This window comes from Pezoporus flaviventris, unplaced genomic scaffold, assembly GCF_033815535.1.
Source record: "Pezoporus flaviventris isolate CSIRO_AGI_PZ_B2104156 unplaced genomic scaffold, CSIRO_AGI_Pfla_v1 ptg000007l, whole genome shotgun sequence".
Lineage (NCBI taxonomy): Eukaryota > Metazoa > Chordata > Aves > Psittaciformes > Psittacidae > Pezoporus > Pezoporus flaviventris.
Window position 1 is genome coordinate 71,595,783 of NW_026892555.1, and position 19,270 is coordinate 71,615,052.

General features: G+C 35.4%; 1 protein-coding gene across 3 annotated transcripts in view; it reads right to left on the minus strand.

Moving 5' to 3' along the window:
* ABCA13 (ATP binding cassette subfamily A member 13) overlaps window positions 1-19,270 on the minus strand; it is a 169,075-nt gene that overhangs the window by 37,149 nt on the left and 112,656 nt on the right. For all 3 annotated transcript variants that reach the window (XM_061449173.1, XM_061449170.1, XM_061449171.1), the window contains exons 45-51: window positions 15,993-16,047; window positions 15,061-15,238; window positions 11,546-11,661; window positions 7,414-7,570; window positions 6,329-6,582; window positions 5,907-6,096; window positions 4,443-4,552 (exon numbers count right to left, since the gene is read on the minus strand). In XM_061449173.1, the coding sequence (XP_061305157.1) occupies window positions 4,443-4,552; window positions 5,907-6,096; window positions 6,329-6,582; window positions 7,414-7,570; window positions 11,546-11,661; window positions 15,061-15,238; window positions 15,993-16,047 (1,060 nt within the window). The remainder of the gene's footprint in view (window positions 1-4,442; window positions 4,553-5,906; window positions 6,097-6,328; window positions 6,583-7,413; window positions 7,571-11,545; window positions 11,662-15,060; window positions 15,239-15,992; window positions 16,048-19,270) is intronic.

The following is a 19,270-nucleotide window of genomic DNA, read 5'->3' on the forward strand; positions in this document are numbered from 1 at the left end:
CAGTCTTAGTCTTACACTTAGTATTCTCAATATCAGCCTTACGGTTGTTTACGGAAAAATTGTTTCACTATTGACTCCACTGCGCACTTTGCTTCACTTTTGTGTGCTTCTCTGCAGTATTTGAATGCAGTTAAAATAAAGGCAGTGATATATACAGTTCTTACAATGTCTTCTGTAAAGAGATAAATTCCATTTTAGTCAAAATGAAATATAAATGTACAAATTGCAAAAGCAGTTAGACATTCTACTGTACTCTTAACTACAGACTCAATCAAGTGCATGTTAATGCTCAATTAACAATAGAAAAAAAAAACAAGGTTACAATTTAATTAATGTAACTATAGCATAGTTACAATTAAACTAATTATAAAGATATACAGTGTAGTAGCCATTGTATTGATGTAAATTTATTCTGCCTTTCAAGTAAAGCTATTTGAATTACATTTTTAAGTATTTATCAAGATGAATATCATACCTATCAAGAGTCCGAATTCTAGCTATAAAGACATTATTTTAATTTCACCTCTTTGGAGAGCATTTTTTTTTGTCCTACGACTTTGTAAGCCAACAGCTGAGATGACTGACACTTAATGAAAACGGGATGTGAGGCTTCTGTCATGGGGAATCTCTCTGTGCAGAAGTAAGATGGAAATTCATGGGAAATAAATTAATTAAATGAAGATGATTGCCAAGTGCTCCAAGCCTCAGTTGGGCAATTTATGAACAAAATGACACCCGGCTTATCTATATCTTCCTCTATGCACCCCACAAGTGGGATTTTGGCGTAAGTATGAATTTAAAGTGAACTCTATTCAGCAAACTACTGAATATTCAGTAAAGAATGTACGTAAAGAGTACAGAGTATGCAGTAAAGACTGCAAAATACAGAGTGCCAAAAAGGCACACAAATGACTAGTCACGTTATCCATTATTTTACGTTGATCTTGACATGACGAATGGAAGGATTTCGACACTCTTCTTCCAAGCTGTGTTTAGCCCTCCTCATTTGAGGGAGGATTTAGGACAGAGTTACTGAAGAAGGTTTAGAAACAATTATGAAAAGAGAAAGAATACAAAGACTAGCTAATGTACACTCAAAAAACCAAACAAATATAAAGGAACAGATATACAATATCTCCTGATAGATCAGCCCAGCAGAGATTCAAAGACTATGATGACTTGTTTTGTCCTCCTTTGTTTTACCACTTTATTGTCATCTTTTTTTAGTACACATTTAATACAGACCTTACTTCTTCAAGCTATTTCAAAGAAAAAATAACAGAAAAAATATTTACAGTTTTACACACTATCTTTCATTTAGCCAGCTCATGCACTGGTGACAATCTATTTATGGCAGTAGAGCTAAGCATAAGCTAATTTGAGTCCATTTGTACTCTTAAAGAGGAACAGCTGTGTTACAGAGAACACAAAAATACCCCTTCTAAATGTCAAGCAGACCATACAGTTAACTAGTATACGTATTTAATCTTGACAACTCATTATATGGGTGTTGTTCAAAAAGCCAGTTACAATGTCCTAATGTCTTATAAGACCATACTTCATAAATACAGGTAAGCAAATTTTATTAAAATAGTCTCCTTTCCAGCAATTTTCCTTTCTGTTTTTAATATTTCTGTCTTTTATGAAAGGGACTGCTGGTACTTCAGTATTTTATTTCCACAACTTCCAAAGTAACTGTTTCAATGCTGCTTCTTACTTTAGCACTCTCATACTGGGGTTGCAAATATCCCTAACATGGAGACACTTTGTATATGATAATTATTTTTATGTTCCATTTGTACAGACATGTCACTGACAATGGCAAAATTAATAAAAAAGGTAAAGTCCTCTGTAATATCCTCACAAGACTGGATGTGGTTGGTGATAAACGCCTATTATTTCTCTTACTGGACTATCTTTACCACATTGCAGTTACAATCAGCATGGGATTGTAGAGTTCAGAAGTTGCCTAAAAACAGTTGCTGCAGAAGGGTATGAAAATTAAAAGTTTTTTTTTAGACTGCCTAGTTTATGCACTACAAATGTGTATTTGCCGTGTAAATGGTAAAATATAATGTTCAGGCAAATAATGTATTTAAAATATCTATTTAATTTGTAGTGTATCAAAGAGGGAAAAGCTTAATAAAAAGAGATCAGAAGCATTCCCTTTCCCAAAAGAATTCCCCATCAAGAAGAATGCCAGGAAACCCAGATTTGCAGAATAGGTAAAGCTGGTTCTAGTATTAAATAAATATTATTGTGGAATAACAGCCCATTTTGTGAATCTCACTGATACTGAAAATTTACAGAACATCTATATTTTATACATTTTACCAAGCTTTTGTTATGAAAACACTTTTCTCTTGGATTCTTAGGAATAAGGTCCTTTTTGTGGGATTGAGCATTAAGAAATCAACTAGCGGCAAACAAATCTCTTAGAAGTACTTAAAGATATTGTGAATGTGTTCTTCTGCCCTGTTACCAAAGCAGCTGCCACTTAGAAATACATTTTTCTTTTTTTCTTCGAGAATCTAACCGGAGTTCCCTGAATACAACTTGATTATCAATGCATGAGGTTCTTTCTATATAATCCCATGCACTTCCAAGATGTTTTAGGTTTAACTTCTGAAAATTTTACTTTGCAATTCAACACAAGCTTTTCAAAAAGATTCTCTTCCATTTCTAGTCCCTATGTTGTCCAAAGGTGCAAAAACTGTCCTGTAAAATTCAAGGCTGTTTTCAGCGCACTTGTCTCACAGAGACACTTCTGACTTAATTTTAAATTCAGTGAAATTATTAAAATAGCAATCAGGAAAATGTACATATGGTTTTGTCTGGGGATTTTTGGAGGGGGTTTGGGTGGTTTTTTTGGAAACCAAGAACATTCAAACATAGTTATTTAAGGAAACAGGAACTTCTATGAATTAAGGATATTCTGCATGGAGTTATGTCAGTAAGGTTCTCCAATATTTATAATAATAATTTTGCATACTCATTCATTATATGATCATGAAGAATGTATCAGGAAGGATCCAGCAGATAATAGTATCTTGTCCTTTCAGGGTCACAGAGGACAAAATTTGTATTCTTTCCAGTCAAACCCAACAGACTTGCAATCTATATTTCAGCATCTGCCCAAATTATTCATCAGGAATCACTATCAGAGGTAATGTCTGAATGGAAGATGCTTCATGACACACATTTTAAACAAAGAAATCTAGATCTGCTGACCAGAAAATGGTTTGCAGCTGTGACCAGCAGCTGCTTTCTTCAGCTGTCTCTCCTCTCTTCCTATGCCAGGAATACCAGGCTTTTGAGCACATTACTGGAGTAATAAAAGAAGACCTCTTACCATATAATCCGCCTTCCTCCATTTATCTCAGGTGTAAATATAAACCAATTCACTTCAAAGTCACTGTGATGAGTAACTTTAGTCATTCCTCAACTGCTGAGGGGTTCTCTAGACCTATGGTTATAATATCACCTGTGAAAGAGTCAATGCATTTGGCCCCTACTGATTTTCAGTAATTGAGCAACACAGGGCACCATGATCTGCTTAACGGGAGTTGACAAAATATGAGGCAAGGAAAAAAACCAGGAATTATACAAATCTTTTCTCCTATCCTTTAAGCTGTTTGCTGCCTCAAGTTTACCTACTGTGTAACTGAAGCTCTTACTTGAGGTTGCCTTCTCAAGTTAGTGATAAATTTTAAGAACTTGGGGATATGGGGTTTTACTCTCAATTCAACCACTTCAAACACATAAAAATCCATAACCTAGATTGACACTACAATAATGCAGTGTGATAATCAGTGTTGTCCAGTGTATTTTTGACATTTAAATGCAAATCTCTAAGAACTAGGAACTTTACTTCCCCTCCAGTTTTGCTAGGAAAAATGGTAAAGGTTGGTCACATCTGACCCACAAAGTCCATTATTCACTTACCACTCCATCAAAATTAGCCGCAATACCACGAACGCTACCTCCTATATTTACAGAGCATATTGATCAAGTAATTAATGAGTTTGAAGGATATGAGTGTCAGAAAACATTTTAAAATTATCCACTTGAACCATTGCTCATCAGCCTAAGCCTGGAAACCTTTCAATGCGTCACTAATGTGGGGGATATATGTCCATGCATCTGGACATACTGTATGCTAAGATTTTTGTTACAATTTTAAAAAGCTGCATGTTAAGGCTTCCTAAAGCCTATTTATTTTCTTCCAGACAAGCTTATTCTTAATTAACAGACCTGTCAGATGGAATTAAATGATGCTAGAATGCTTTCCAGCAGAGATTTAGCAGCAATAAAGCAATATATATTTAAAAGGGAACAAAACAGGTCCTTAGAGTACAGTACAAAGGACTGAAGACATAACAAGTCTTTGATCACTGGCATTATCAATTAGCACTATTCTGATCAACCTCTGTGTTATTTACCCTGTAGGAGTCCTGATAACAGCACGTCCTGCAGATGGGATGATATCTCCAGTCAGCATCTTAAATGTTGTGCTTTTCCCAGCTCCATTTGTTCCCAGGAGTCCAAAACACTGAGATCAAAATTTAAAAAAAAAAATAAAAAAATAAATAAAAGGGAGCAAAAGCAATCAATCTGCTATGCTGAAAGAAATAATATTAATTCTTCAACAGTTTCTCCCCTTTTCATATTTCTTATCATGTCTGTAAGACACTGTATGTAGAGATATTGTGTCTGCAAATTCCCTTTCCCATGGAAAACCAGTTTTCAAAAATAATCTCATAATAATTTGATTACCCTCTAATTCCTAAAAGTGACTTATTTAGGATACTAGTCCTCCACTTAAAAACCTGCCCAGTAACTAAATACATCATCTATCTATATTATTAGTTCTACATTTGAACATGAGGTTCTCAAGTCCTATTTGAGGGCCCAGACTACCAGTCTACAGATTCAGTATTTTTCAGTTTCTCATGAGTGCCTTCACTCTGTTCAAGTGAAAAAACACCAAACTACCAAGAAAGAAACTGACTCTGAACAGTTATTTTAGGCCCCCAGCTGCAATGAATACATGTTTAAGCTAGGACATGATTATATTAAGTCTACATATAGCACTCATAACTTTCAAAATACTTGTTTCATGAACTTTCTTATTGATAAATAGGCTGTAAACAGCAGTAACATCCTCTTGGTTACTCAGCTAACAACTGATATCTAACTGGCAGGCTGTCGCTGGATCTAGGTTGGTTGCCATGCACCAGTATCTCATATCTGAATTTGCAATTAGCAACCACAAAAAGTCTTTCTTTTAATAGTATTTCTGAAATCAATATCTGCAATTCTTAAAAGCATCAAAGTCATGAAAAAAACAAAAAACCCCAACCCAAACAAGTAAATGTTGTTCTGAAATTTTTAGAATTATCATATTCAGTGTTAAATTTCAGTTTATTAAAATAGCATATTACTATATTGTGCTGTCTTAATTTTGGCTGGGATAGAGTTAATTTTCTTCCTAGTAGCTATATTAAAATATACTGTGATGATGTTTGCCTTAGTGACAAATTCAGGATTCAGTCCACAGTTTACAATTGAGCTAGGTACATTTTGCATTCTCTTTGTACATTGAACTGCTATGCTGCCTACTTGCTTTTTATGTTAGCTTATAAAACCGCAACTTAGTATAGATAAGCAAGAAGGAAAATTAAGACTGATGAATGTATAACCCCCCCATACGAGTGAACAGTTGCTTCTTAAACACCACCAGAGCTTCTGCTTTTAAACAGCTATTGATTTTCAGAAATTGCTACAATTGAAACTGCTCTGCTGCTATCTGCAGATCACTGATTATAGACATCCTTGGTGTGTGAACAATAGCTCAGAATGAAGTGTTATTTTCTGAAAGGAAAAAACAAAACAACCCTCTTTACCTCTCCCCTTGGTATTCCTAAGTTTATGTTTTCCACAGCTGTGTTCTTCTTGAAACCTCCATAACACTTCCTGAGGTTGTACAGAAGGAGGATATCATTACCAGTTCTTCCACTAAAGAGTCGCTGTCTCTCCGTTTCTACATCAATATCTTCTGAAGGCATCACCATGCTTTTAGATGAACAATGACCCCTAAAACAGAATAATTCTGGTTTGTTTTCCTGTTTGCAATCCATTAAATCCCTCAAATCAGCAGAATACAAGGGAGATAGCAACTACCTTGTCTTTTTTCTGCAGTTTTCACTAATTTAGGTACACTATATTGTCAGAAGTGTTTAAGTTCAGGTGTTCAAAGTAATCCACTCTTTTCTTTCTTTAAAACATAGTCATTGTCCACTATGGCAGAATACAACTAGTAACACACCTTGGTTTCTGGAGGAGATCCCAATGAAGAAAAAGTCTTAAAAGAAGGAATAGTGTTCCTTGCATGGTCATTTCCACAAAAATCCAGCCCAGGAAATTCATCTCAAAGGGGCTCACATATGAATCTATTCCAAAATTGCTGGTCAGGTCAAACTTGATCTGATTGTACGAAAGTTCTATTAAGCCCTGGCCTAAGCAGAATTGTGGGAATACGATGAATGCCCATTTGAGGATACTGTAGATGTTCTGCAAACTCTGTATTAAGATTCAACAAGAGACAGGGGGAAGGAAACAAAATCAGTTTTCACCAACAGCATATCAAGCACACTTACAAAGCTGGATACTGTATTCAAATCTCATTCAAGGTGAACTGATTTTGAAGTAGCATATTGTGAGCTATTTTGGGTCAAGGTTCATTTATTTTAGACTGCCAGAGGATTCTAATCTTAGTGAGGTTCACAGATAGTAAGAAAACATGATCATTTTATTTTCTTAAAATTTTAATATTTGAATACCATTAATTCTAAATTACCAACTTAAACCCAAGTCTTTTCCATCAAATTGCTTAATTACCATTATGAATAATGAAAATTACAGTCATGGAGTGAAAATGCATATTACTATTCATACAGTGCATTGCAGATCCTAGGAATATGCAGCTTCTCTCTTATGTCAATATTATTCAAGCACATTTTATAATGCATATAATCTATTTAATGGACCAGAACAGCTCCTATTATATGCCAATTACAGCTTAATGGTCTGGAAAATGTCAAGGTTTCAATTAACACTGTTTTCCCATTATTACAGCGTGTTTGGTTTGGGTTTGGTTTTTTGTTGCCTTTGTTGCCTTTGTTGTTCGTTTGGGTTTTTTTTGTTATAAACATGTTAAAATTCAAGATGGCAACAACCAATACAGTATACACTAGGATAGGAAAATCATAAATTTTCAAAGCACATGTTTTTGTACTGGAAAAAATTCTTGTCTATGTATATGTATAAACACATATGCACACACAAACATACATGCATGAATGTGTGTGCATACATCTTACGAGTAATGTAAAGAAAAGGGTTTATACTGACCTGCACTCTGGAAATTATAGCTAACAAACGAGGTAAGAGAGTCACAAGCATGGTACACAGGCCAAATACAAAATTTAAGGAGATGTAAGAAATAAAAGCTACATCTGAACTCGAGAAGAATCGGGATACAAGATACATCCATGGCAAAGTTGCATATCTGAAAGGTTAAAGAAATAAAATTATTGCAAATAAGTTATGGGTTTACCTCGCAAAAAAAAAAAAAAAAAAAAAAAGGCAGTTCCAACACTAGGGGAAAAAAAGAAATTACTCCTTACTTTTAAAATAAGCAAAAAACTTTTTTGACCAAATGAGAAATAAACACAAATATGGGATGTGTTTTTTGATCAAATTATCTTATGATTCTATAAATGTACACATAGCTGCTGCCATGTGAGGGGCAGATATGATCCATTTTTGCATATATTGACTGCATATCTTTATTTTCACTGTTCTAGGAAAATCACAACAGTGCTTCCTGAATTACTGCAAAACCAAGCATCTTAACAAGCCTCTACACAGAGATAGATTTAAAATCAAGTATTTAAAGCTTAAATCATGAATGCTGAGGAATCAGCTTTTCTTAGAAGCTTTTTCCTAGTAAGAAAAAAGAATCAAACAAGGAAGGAGAGAGCGACAGTGTTATCTGAGAACTGAAATTTGCCAGAGATTATATAAGCATTTTTGTTACCTAAACCAGGTTATCAGCTAGAAGAGTAGTAGCCATCAAAATGAGTGCATAGTTACTTCATAGCACAATGATGATAAGACAGTATTGTTCATGGCTATATAATTTTCAACACAATCTTTAAAGAAGGAGGGAAGTCACCCTCCGTGCTGGCAAGCCAAATGATACTTGTCCAAAATGGAGTGGTCATATTTTTTATAAAAAGATATGTCTAGCCAGACTAAAAAGAATGCCCAGGAAATTTGATAAGCATGAATGTCATGTAAAGGAAGTTTATTTTCCATTTAACATAGTGCAAGACATATCTATCAAAGAACAAGTATATAGACTGCAGGACAATAGGCATCAGCATAAACCATTCCATGATGTTGAGTATATATGTACTATATATATATATAGTTGTATATATAAATACTTCTTATATAGTATTAATATATGTATGTAGAATTGTTTAATAGTGAGCTCAATGAAAGAGAAACTAGCCAAAAATCTGTGAATTTACTTCTTCATTGTTTTAAACAGTAGATTATGAGCCTTTAAATTCAGCATCATGTGCTTTGCAGATGATTTTTTTTTATCTAAAAAACACCAAAATACTTTTCCTTAAGAAACAAAACTTTCAAATCCTGCTGTGAAATAATAATGTTATCCTTAGTTTACAAGAAGGTAAAGGTTAAATGACCTAGTGTTTGGGTCTCAAATGAAGACAGTAAGTATTCAAGATCACACTATACTTTTCAGCATCCTGTTGTCAGTCTTAATTACACAGTCTTTTCTTCCTTTCAGTCAGATGCCAAAATTACTGTTCTAAGTTTTGCTCTGAATTATAATACCATAAATAGAAGACAAGTCCAACTTTGGAAAAAGCACAGGAAAGAGACATGATTTAAAGTGCTGTTACTCTGTCGTAAATGAAAGCAAAATTTGGTTTGTTTGCCTGTAGCTGCTAAGAAATGAGTAAGACTTTCAGAATACTAAAGTTGTATGATGTTCAACTGCAGCTTTAAAGTAGCTGCCAGTCATGCCTACATTTCTATCGTAACCTTCTTTTCCTTCAGCTTCAGCTGTAATTTACTATTTTGTAAGTATCAAAGAGCATTTCAGACAAAACTGCTTAAGCAGTTGCCCTATAAAACACTTCTGCTATCAGCTAAAAGAGGAGAAAAATGCAGCCTAGATAAGAGACTACTGTATTTTTAAAGGAAAACAGTTTTAAAGTAGCAGACTAGGAAATTGTTGATTATTCTTTTCAGTGCACCTTTCTGGAACATAGTTTAACTTTTTTATATAACTGCACTGTTTTTATCTTTATTCCAGATGAGAAATGTTCCACAAGTTCACCCTGATGAGAAAAAATAAAATTTTTAAAACAAAAAGTGTATTATGGAATGCAGATAAGTAAGAATTAAATGTATGGTACTGGGACAGGATAAAATGACCACAATAGGTTTCATCACATTTACTTAGTACAACTCTGAAATTTATTAGTGTCTGTGAGACGTTAAATTTACTGACTGCTATTGTTTCTTTAATACATGCTAATACACATTGAATACATAGACCTTCTTTTTAAAAATCACTGTAACATCTGTTACGTCAGCCAGAGCTGAACAGTACAGAAGGATTATGCTGAGATGATTAAATTGCTTCTGCAGTCAACAAAAAATAATTCCTGGAAGGCAGTCCAGCTTTTCAGCCAATGCTTCTTTCTTCTGAAACACCCAAACTTTACTTCAACATCTTGATTAAAACAACACCAGCATAACACTTAACACCTGGGATTTAGTAGCATACTGTGGGAAGGCCCAAAAGCTATAGCACACCATAGAAAACATGTCATGACCTCAGCAGATGTAGAACTATGTACTGTATGGTTCATTTACTGTTCAGCTAAGATCTCTATAGATATTCTTATGCTAGGGTCACAGCAGCTGGATTACAAGAAGGATTCAACAATTGTAAAGGTAATAAAAACAAAAATGAGTGTTAATAGTGAAGTCTTTCCACAAAGACTGATAAGAATTTCTTCCTTTAATTTGCAGGAAACAATTGGTAATAGTGCAAAAGGAAGGGGAAGGAAGATGAGAGTGATATAGAAAGAAAAGTATGAACTTTGAATGTTTCATTTGACTTATTTGTGAGATCCTGGCACCATGACTTCTAGAATATTACATACAAGTCTGACCACTCATGCCCAGGGAGGATGAGCTCAAACCGAAGTTTTAAGGAAAATTAGAATTATCCAGGGAATGGGAAGGGCTATTTACAAGAGAGGACTTAGCTTGTTTGGGCTACAAAAGATGTTTCATGAGGGAGAGTTACAAGGTATGGTTCCAAGTATGCTTAGGCTAGGATTTCAAAGAATACATCTAGCTATGGAGATATTTAAACAGTTTTCAAAAAAAAAAAAAGGCTGCTGTTGGTTGTTGGTGTGAAATCTTGAAAACAATTTCAAGATGCAGTACAGTAAGTACGGGGTCTTTAAAGCGTTTATCTGAGACTCTTCCTGGAATGGAACGTGTTTTGACCTTGCAGAAGTTACTTTCTACTTTTCTTCCCTGTCATTATCTCATAGAGCAGTTATATTTCATTATCTAAACATCTGTCTTGTAAGATATGCATTCCCCCCTACAAAGACAACAACATTTAATTGCTTGAGATAAGTGAGGAACTTCTCAGAATGCATATCCTGCAACTATTCATCTTTCCTCACATCACCTGGAACTACACAGAGGAAGAGTTAAAGGAACAAAGTAGACAATTATTTTGATTGAGCCCAGGGCTCAACAGCTCTATCTCTACAGAGAAATAAATCCTCTGTTTAAGCAGTTATTTTAACTTTTTATAACCGTTCGTTCCTTCACATGAAAATAAGGAAGAGGGTGATATTGGAGAATTTTCCTCTCTTACGCTATTTGGAGACAAATCTCCAGATAGCCCAATACTCCACATAGGACAGAATTCTCATTGGAAATATAAATTCCTGAAGCTATGTAAAATTACAGGTTTACAGAAAATGGGTAGAACCATAATAAAAGACAGACACTTCTTACCTTTTTGATAGTATTCTGCACAGCAAAGCACTGAAATTCTGACCTGCTTATGTTACCACTCCCTCATTTTCTGGAAGATAACATGCAACCGATTTCTAACAACAAATGATTGTTATGCAGGCTAAGTATTTTCTGAGACATTTCTAGTCCTTTTTTATTATTAATATTTTTCCTTTCTTTTTTTTTTTCAAATGTGTGAACAAATCTCCCTTCACTTTCCCTGTAGAACTTTCAAACTCATGTTCCAGCCTGCACTTTCGCTATCTGCTGCTAAATCATAATCATTTCAAAGGAGGGAAAATCATGCATCCAGCAGCAGGTGCAAACCAAATCTGAAGATTTCTCCTTGTTTCTTACAAGCTATAATTCCATAGTAGCATTTCCAATCACATACCCAAAGAGTATCAGCAGGAGAACAGTGGCTGCCAAGTTCTTTCGGAAAGTGAAGGCTGATAGCTGGAAGGCGCTAATAACACCAACACACAGGGTGACTGGAACCATGTAAAACAGCTAGAAACAGAATAAAAAAGGCACTTAGCAGGTGAACATCTCTTACTGGACTTTTTTAATTAGCATAGAAGAACTCTACAATTTAACAATTCCAGATTTGCAATATAATTACACTATAAATAAGGAAGAATTAGGCAGAAGAGCTCTGAGATTTCATAGTCCATACTTGATGTGAAAATGCCTGTTACACATATACACATGAAACAGCCTGACAAAATCTGACTACAGAATATTCCTCTTAATTCCATTTCTATTGACTTTTCCAATACCTCCATTTAACAAGCTAACTCTTCCAGACAATGAGTCCATACAGGACTATTGCTCCAAAACATCCAATTATACTGTGAATATGGAGTCTTGGATTCAGAAAGAGCAGTTTCACTGACTGGTGCTTCAGCCATAGGAGAATAGTAAGGACACAATTTTAAAAGATACTTTAATGACAGACCAAGTGTGTTGATGAAGCAAATGACAAGTTTTAATGGGAACAGACATAATATTTAGAAAAGTTACAATCATTACACAAAGGAACACAGTTTCTCTGTTTAAGTCTCTCGACATAATGGTAAGCAAATACTTCAGGGAGGGGAGGCAGATGTGATTTGTACAGCGGATTCATATCCAAGTATTCAAAAGAAATGGGTTCTGCTTGCAACTAGCAATGGCAAGGTGTGAAAATCTGTGTTCAGTTCAATTCTCAGTGTCTGTCTCCTTGTGCACTGAAGCTGAGCTCATTAAAGCAGTGGCTGCCTCAATTTCTGCTTGTATAATATTTACACTGATAATAATATAACTAAGATTCTGACATGCAACTGCAGTAGAGGCAAAAAAATCAAGGTCTAGCTAAATACTTAGTGTAGAACAACAACATTCTTACTGTTAAAATTGGGCTTTCATACTGAAGTACAATGTGAATCTGTTCAATTAAACCAGAAGGTGGCATTACTTTGCCAGTGGGAAGACAGACATTTTTCTCAAGAGAAAGGCAATGGAATGAAATGTAGATAGATGTAATATTCTCATCTTGCTCTCAGTGTACCTTATTCAGTACCATATACAAATTTCATACCACTCTGTAGATATAGGTTTCAGTTATTTTGGAGCTGTTTAAAAAAATATGGTAGAGAAGTCACAAAACAGGTGAGTCACCATATGTTTCATCAGACCAGGGACTTTTTTTTCCCCAGAAATAAATGGGCAATTTTAAACATTAAATTCTATTAGAAATCTTACCTGAAAACTTAGTGTGTTATAAAAGTTGGGCTTGCACAGACAAAATAACCTTAATATTGCCCCTTAAGTGACATAAACTTCATCTGAACAAAATGTCTCCATTTGTAAAGACATTTTCCTGGCACTTATACATCTTCCATTTGTTGGAACATAGCAAAGAATACCAATCACATCTATAAATACAGTAAGAACAGCCTGATCCTCATGACAGCCATTTCATAAATCAAATACTTCTGCAAGTTTAATAAAGATTATGCTACCAATAATACAGGACACAGCCTGTAATAGTTAAAATATGTAGAGGAATTTCAAATTTGACAGTTCATATATTCATGTGTTAGTGTCCCTAAATGATCAGCAGCACAATTAGCATTTAAAGTAGCATCTGTTCTTTCCCAGATCATGATTGATCATGCAGTACTGTGCTGAATTTGAGAGAGCATTTTGAAAGGAAGAGATTGACAGAAAATAATGAGGAGTTGCCTTTGTTGCACAAGGAGAAACTGCATGATGAAGGACCGTTTTAAACCAAGCCCTCTTATCTAAAATGGCAGAAAAAGGAATACAAAGATCGACCGGTCAAGTAAATAACATTTGGAGAAATGTGTTCCTACTTTGAGCTTGCTCAAGTGTGAACACCCCGATTTCAAGCACGGATGGGTGAAGCTCTTAACAGTTCAGATTTATAACAATCTGAATGAGAACAGAGCATTACAAAAATCTCTGTTCTTGACCAGGCTAGTCCATATTTGCTTGTGCTAGATTCCAGCCCTTACTTCCATGACTCATGTGTGTTAAGCAAGGTGCAGAATGTTTATGTCCCTTCACTGGGCCAGAAATCTTTCTACTTTTGAATAATCCAGGTGACTCCAATTGTTCACTATTGCCTCTGAAACCAATCTCCCAATCCAAAACAGTTTGAGACATGAACAATCAACTAATCGTACTCTAGTTCTTTAAAAATAATAATTCTATCCCTTTCCCAGAAGCAGATGACCTAATCTCAAACTCCTGCCAAACACTCAACTAATACTATAGCTAGCCTCATGACAAGCGAATTATGAAAAAGCCTTTCAGTAAGAGATGTATATGTATGCCGCATTTATATAGATACACAGAGGTTAAACAGACATATAGTGGAGAAATTTTTAATTTTAGTTTTTAAAGAGTCACCTTTGAAAAATATATTTGAAGATAATTTGTGGAATTCATGCTTAAATGGAACTCAAATGAGCTCCATTATATAGATTAAAACTTAGTGACTAGGACTAGCAGTGAGACTTGAGAAAATTAATTCTATTTCACCAGCTTTGGTTATTGGTCTGAAGAGAAAGCAACTTCTCAGGCTTGAAGAAGGCAAGCAAAAATTCCTGTTTCATTTAACTATGTTGGCCTGAATCTGACCTGCCAAAATCAGGTCTCAGTAGCATTCCTGTCTTTACATTTCATTAAAAGGGTAAAATTTAGGGGAAAATAATTACTTTTACGGTATTTTCAAAAAAGTAGATTTTCAGATTTCTTAATTAACTGCATATATTTGCATATATTTCTTAATTAACTGCATACTATTTGCAATGTCAACAATTTTAGAAGTTATTTGGTGTGAGAAAAATATTCAGGATAGCGACTTCACCCATTTCTGATCTAAGTCATTTTGTGTATATGAATCCATAAATAATATTTTCTACTGTCTATCTTGCCACAAATAAAAGGTACCAGTTAAGAATATCTGTTATATTACCCACCAACAGACAACATTATTATGCCTTTAAAGTAGCTAAGCAGTATATTCAGGTCTCTCCAGTAATCTGAAAGATTTTGCCAGTGGCAAATCAAGACACAGAAACTCCTATGAAATTCTGTATTGAAGATTCTGTCTGTCTAGGTTGTTTAGCCAGATTTCTTTTATTTTAAAATACTGCAGGTACCTAAAGCTAGCATATGATTTACCTAAAAATTCAACTTTGGAAAACAAAAAACACAATCCCTGCCTTAAAGAATTTTATCTAGCAGTATCAAAGTAGCAATTGTGTCCCAGCACTTGTTATCATGGCAGCCAAGAGCTGTTGATCTGCACAATTAAAATCTCATTTATGAGTCTTGTGACCATATTTTCCTCATTTATGGAAAACTAGTTAAAAATTTATACCTGAATATGTTACATACCATATCACAGCAGAAGTTACCAAGCCAGTAAGTTTTGTAACCCAGGCCGGTGATATGCTGCAGGCGTTTTGTGCCAGACACTCTGTCTTTCACTATGGCACTTCCAATGGAAGCGGTAAAGATAGAGAAACCCAGCATGATACAGAGTGCTACTCCACACTGACGAATGTTCTCCATTCTAGGGTACAAAGTAAAATGGCAAAATGAAAAAACAATGGGGAGGTGGGGGGTGTGTGTGTATGAACAAACCCAAATATTTTCAAGCCCAGCTTCTCACTGAAACAACACTAGACATTAGGACCTTAACCCTGTTTACAAACACCGTGTCTGTACACTGTCAACATTTAATTAGAGAAGAGGAGCAAGATGATGTGTTAAGAGTTACAGAACACTGTTTAAAGTCAGAATAGTAAAGTGAAGCTTTGGCAAATAGAATCATAGAATCATAGAGTTGGAAAGGCCCTTAAGATCATCTAGTTCCAACCCCCCTGCCATGGGCAGGGACACCTCACACTAAACCACGTCACCCAAGGCTCTGTCCAACCTGGCCTTGAACACTGCCAGAGATGGAGCATTCACAACTTCCCTGGGCAAATACTTCCCCCCTTTACAGACAATTAAAATCCAAAAACTTGGCAACCTTTTGAAGCAGTTAACCTCTTTGAAAACGTCATGACCTGTTCACAAACACTGTAAAATGCAGTCAGTGTAAATTCAGTATTTTTCTCTGCAAAATAGTGGAACCATATCTGATATAAACACTAGACATGGCATATAAACACCAGAGTAGAAAAAATGTTTCACTCAGTGGAACTGAATTGCATCTATCAATCAAGCCACAACATCTATTGCGTGCAAAATACATGCTTATTGAATTAAAATTTTCAATTGTCTGCTCATGCAGCTGTTATATATATTAAGAGTTATCTCACATTTTGTCCTCATCCAGGAAGGCTCCTCCATATGGTTGGCTGTAAAGTGTCATCCCTGTGCAAAGAAAAATAAATATGAAATTAAAAATTCACCAAAAAAAAAAAAAAAAAAAAATAAAAGGCACACCTTAGATAGATTGAAACTGTAACTGTAGAGCTTTCAATAAAAAGATATTCAGTTTGGGAAACCAGAAAAAATCCTTACTACGCAATGCAGTCTTAGGCTTATTTTGGTTCTTGGTACCACTAGCCTGTAACAATCTAGCAATCTGAACTTCAGAAGTGGAACATAATTTATGGACAAAAAAATGTGGCTTTTTGCTTTATTTCTTTTCAAGCAAAGAAAAATAATTGTGTGTGTGTGTGTGTATGTGTGTACAAAATTTTATCAGTGAAAAAGCTGCTGTCAAAGAATCACGGAATGGTTTGGGTTGGAAGGGACTTTAAAGACCACCCAGTTCCAAACCCACTGTCACAGGCAGGGATGCCTTCCACTGCAAAGGATGTGGGCAGCCACAGCTTTTCTGGGCAACCTGTGCCAGTCCTTCACCACCATCACCATGGAGAATTTAATATCTAATCTAGACCTACCCTCTTTCAGTTTACAGACATTACTGTCCAACTGCTCTTGATGCAGGTCCTGGCTTATTCCTGCATGTGTACCTGATAGGGGTGCCAGCTGTAATGTTATACTAACCAGAAATTCTTGCCATGAGATCAAACTAGCACTGTCTGATTAGAGTATCTAAATAAATCCATGCTGTTTCCAATTTTAAAATAATTAATTAAAAAATCCATCCTAGCAGCATTATAATCTTCCCAGTATCTTTGGCAAAGAAATAAACTGTTGGTAGCCTTAGATGGATTCTGCAGGGTGCCATTTAATTGAACGCATTTTGTAATACTTTGATAGAGTCCAGTTGCATAAAGGCAAAACTTGTCCTCATTCTAGTAAGAGGTGCAGTCCGACCAAGTACATCTATACATTTATTTTCACCCCTTTAATTCTTCATTCCTCATCTTAAAGCCAAAGGAATTTAAACATAGAAGCGGAGAGGAACATCAGTAAGTCCCTGTGTGGTAAAAATCTGAACAGATGATGATGATTAACTTGCACACAAAACTAGTACAAGGCAAAGATTTTTTTCAAACAGTTAAAAGCCATACAATGAAGCCCGATAGTAGTTAACAAATCAAAAGAAGATTCAAGCTGATAAGATTTTGATTCATCACTAGTAGGTAGATGTGCTATTTGCAGAAATCTTTCATGTCATTTGCTTAGAGGGACTGTTTAAAGTTTTCTTTGTTTTTCCTTTGCACCATTTTTTTTTTAACAATAGCTGCTATTTGTTCTGAAGTAAAAAACAGCATATCAAAGAAAACTGGAACCAAGTATTAGCTGAAATTTCTTTTATGTAAAGGAAAAGTAGCATGATAGATAAAAGCTTCATTCAGAGAATTTATTTCTAAGGTTTATCAAAGGTTGAATAGATGTGTGCATATTAGAAGAGTGTCTTTAACCCATATGTATATGTATATACAGTTCCTATTGAATTAGAAATTAATAGCCAAAAATAGAAGTATTTTGAAAATGGGAATCCTGATAATTTCAGAAGCACTAAAACAATAAGTTAACGATATTAAATGTTCTTCTTATACTCGCTAGTGTTCAGCTAAATTATCAAAGAGCAGAAGTATGTCTTAAGCCAAGCTCTAGTTAGAGAGGATCTTCCCACAGTTGTCAAGGTGTTGTCTTCATGATCAAGAATTTGAATACTCTAACAAGCTGTCCTCCCCAAAGTTTCAGGAGACAGAAATCCTACAGTAAAATTGCTCCAGCTCAAGAAAGCTGGTTTTTACAGATTGCAAATCTTATAAGACTGCCCATGATTAGGAAATGCCAAGACTTGGATAGCTCTAGGTCTTACTGATTCACATCCCTTTTCCTAGAATTTAGACACACATAAAATTGTCATGTGGATTGTGGTACAGAATTATTGTCCATAAAGTATCCAGGCCTAAGGCAGTTTACCAGGAATTCAGAAAGGTTCTCCAATATATTCCATTAATTTATCCAGGCTGGTCTGAATTGCATCCAATTGCTCTACTGCCATCAACTACCTGTTGTATGCAGTGAGAGGAATATGCACTAGCAAAAATGGCTATGATTTCATGTTTGTGCAATTTTCTGTGCAAGTGAATTCATTCTCATAAACATAGGTTTTCCCACTTGTACATTTTGGGAACCTGTTCAATGAATTTCATAGAAGAGAATCATCTTCACTGCTTAAACTTTTCAAAAAGAACCACAGGGAATTAATGAAACATGCAGAACACAAGATAAAAATAACATCAAATATTTTATAAGGAATGACTTCTGCTGGGGAATATTAATGTGTCTGGAAATAATTTTTCTCCTGAAATCACCATGGCCTGTCCCTACTAAATGAACAGATCCCAAGAGGATACTAACAAAAGTTCCAGATTACTGCAATGCTATTAAATCCTACAACAGTTGACATAGGTTCCACACACAGAAATACATTGCTATAAAACTCTCTAGTATAGAATAGAGACTGAAAAAGAGATAATTGCTGGGGAAAATAAAAAAAAAAAACAAACTTTAAATAACATAATGCTTATTGCAGTCTTGTATTGCACAATACTAATCAAAAAGCAAATTGCGCTTAACTGATTTCATAGAATCATAGAATAGTTAGGGTTGGAAAGGACCTTACGATCATCTAGTGCCAACCCCCTTGCCATGGACAGGGATATCTCACATTAAACCATGTCATGCAAGGTTCTGTCTAACCTGGCCTTGAACACTGCCAGGGATGCAGCATTCACAACTTCCTTGGGCAACCCATTACAGTGCCTCACCACCATAACAGTAAAGAACTTTCTCCTTATATCCAATCTAAACTTCCCCTGTTTAAGTTTTAAGCTGGTTCAATTTGTGCCAGTTTTAACCTATTACCCCTTGTCCTATCACTACAGTCCCCAGTGAAGAGTCCCTCCCCAGCATCCCTATAGGCCCCCTTCAGATACTGGAAGGCTGCTAGGAGGTCTCCACGCAGCCTTCTCTTCTCCAGGCTGAACAGCCCCAACTTTCTCAGCCTGTTTTCATATGGGAGGTGCTCCAGTGCCCTGATCATCCTCGTGGCCCTCCTCTGGACTTGTTCCAACAGCTCCATGTCTTTTTTATGTTGAGGACACCAGAACTGCACACAACACTTCAGGTGAGGTCTCACAAGAGCAGAGTAGAGGGGCAGGAT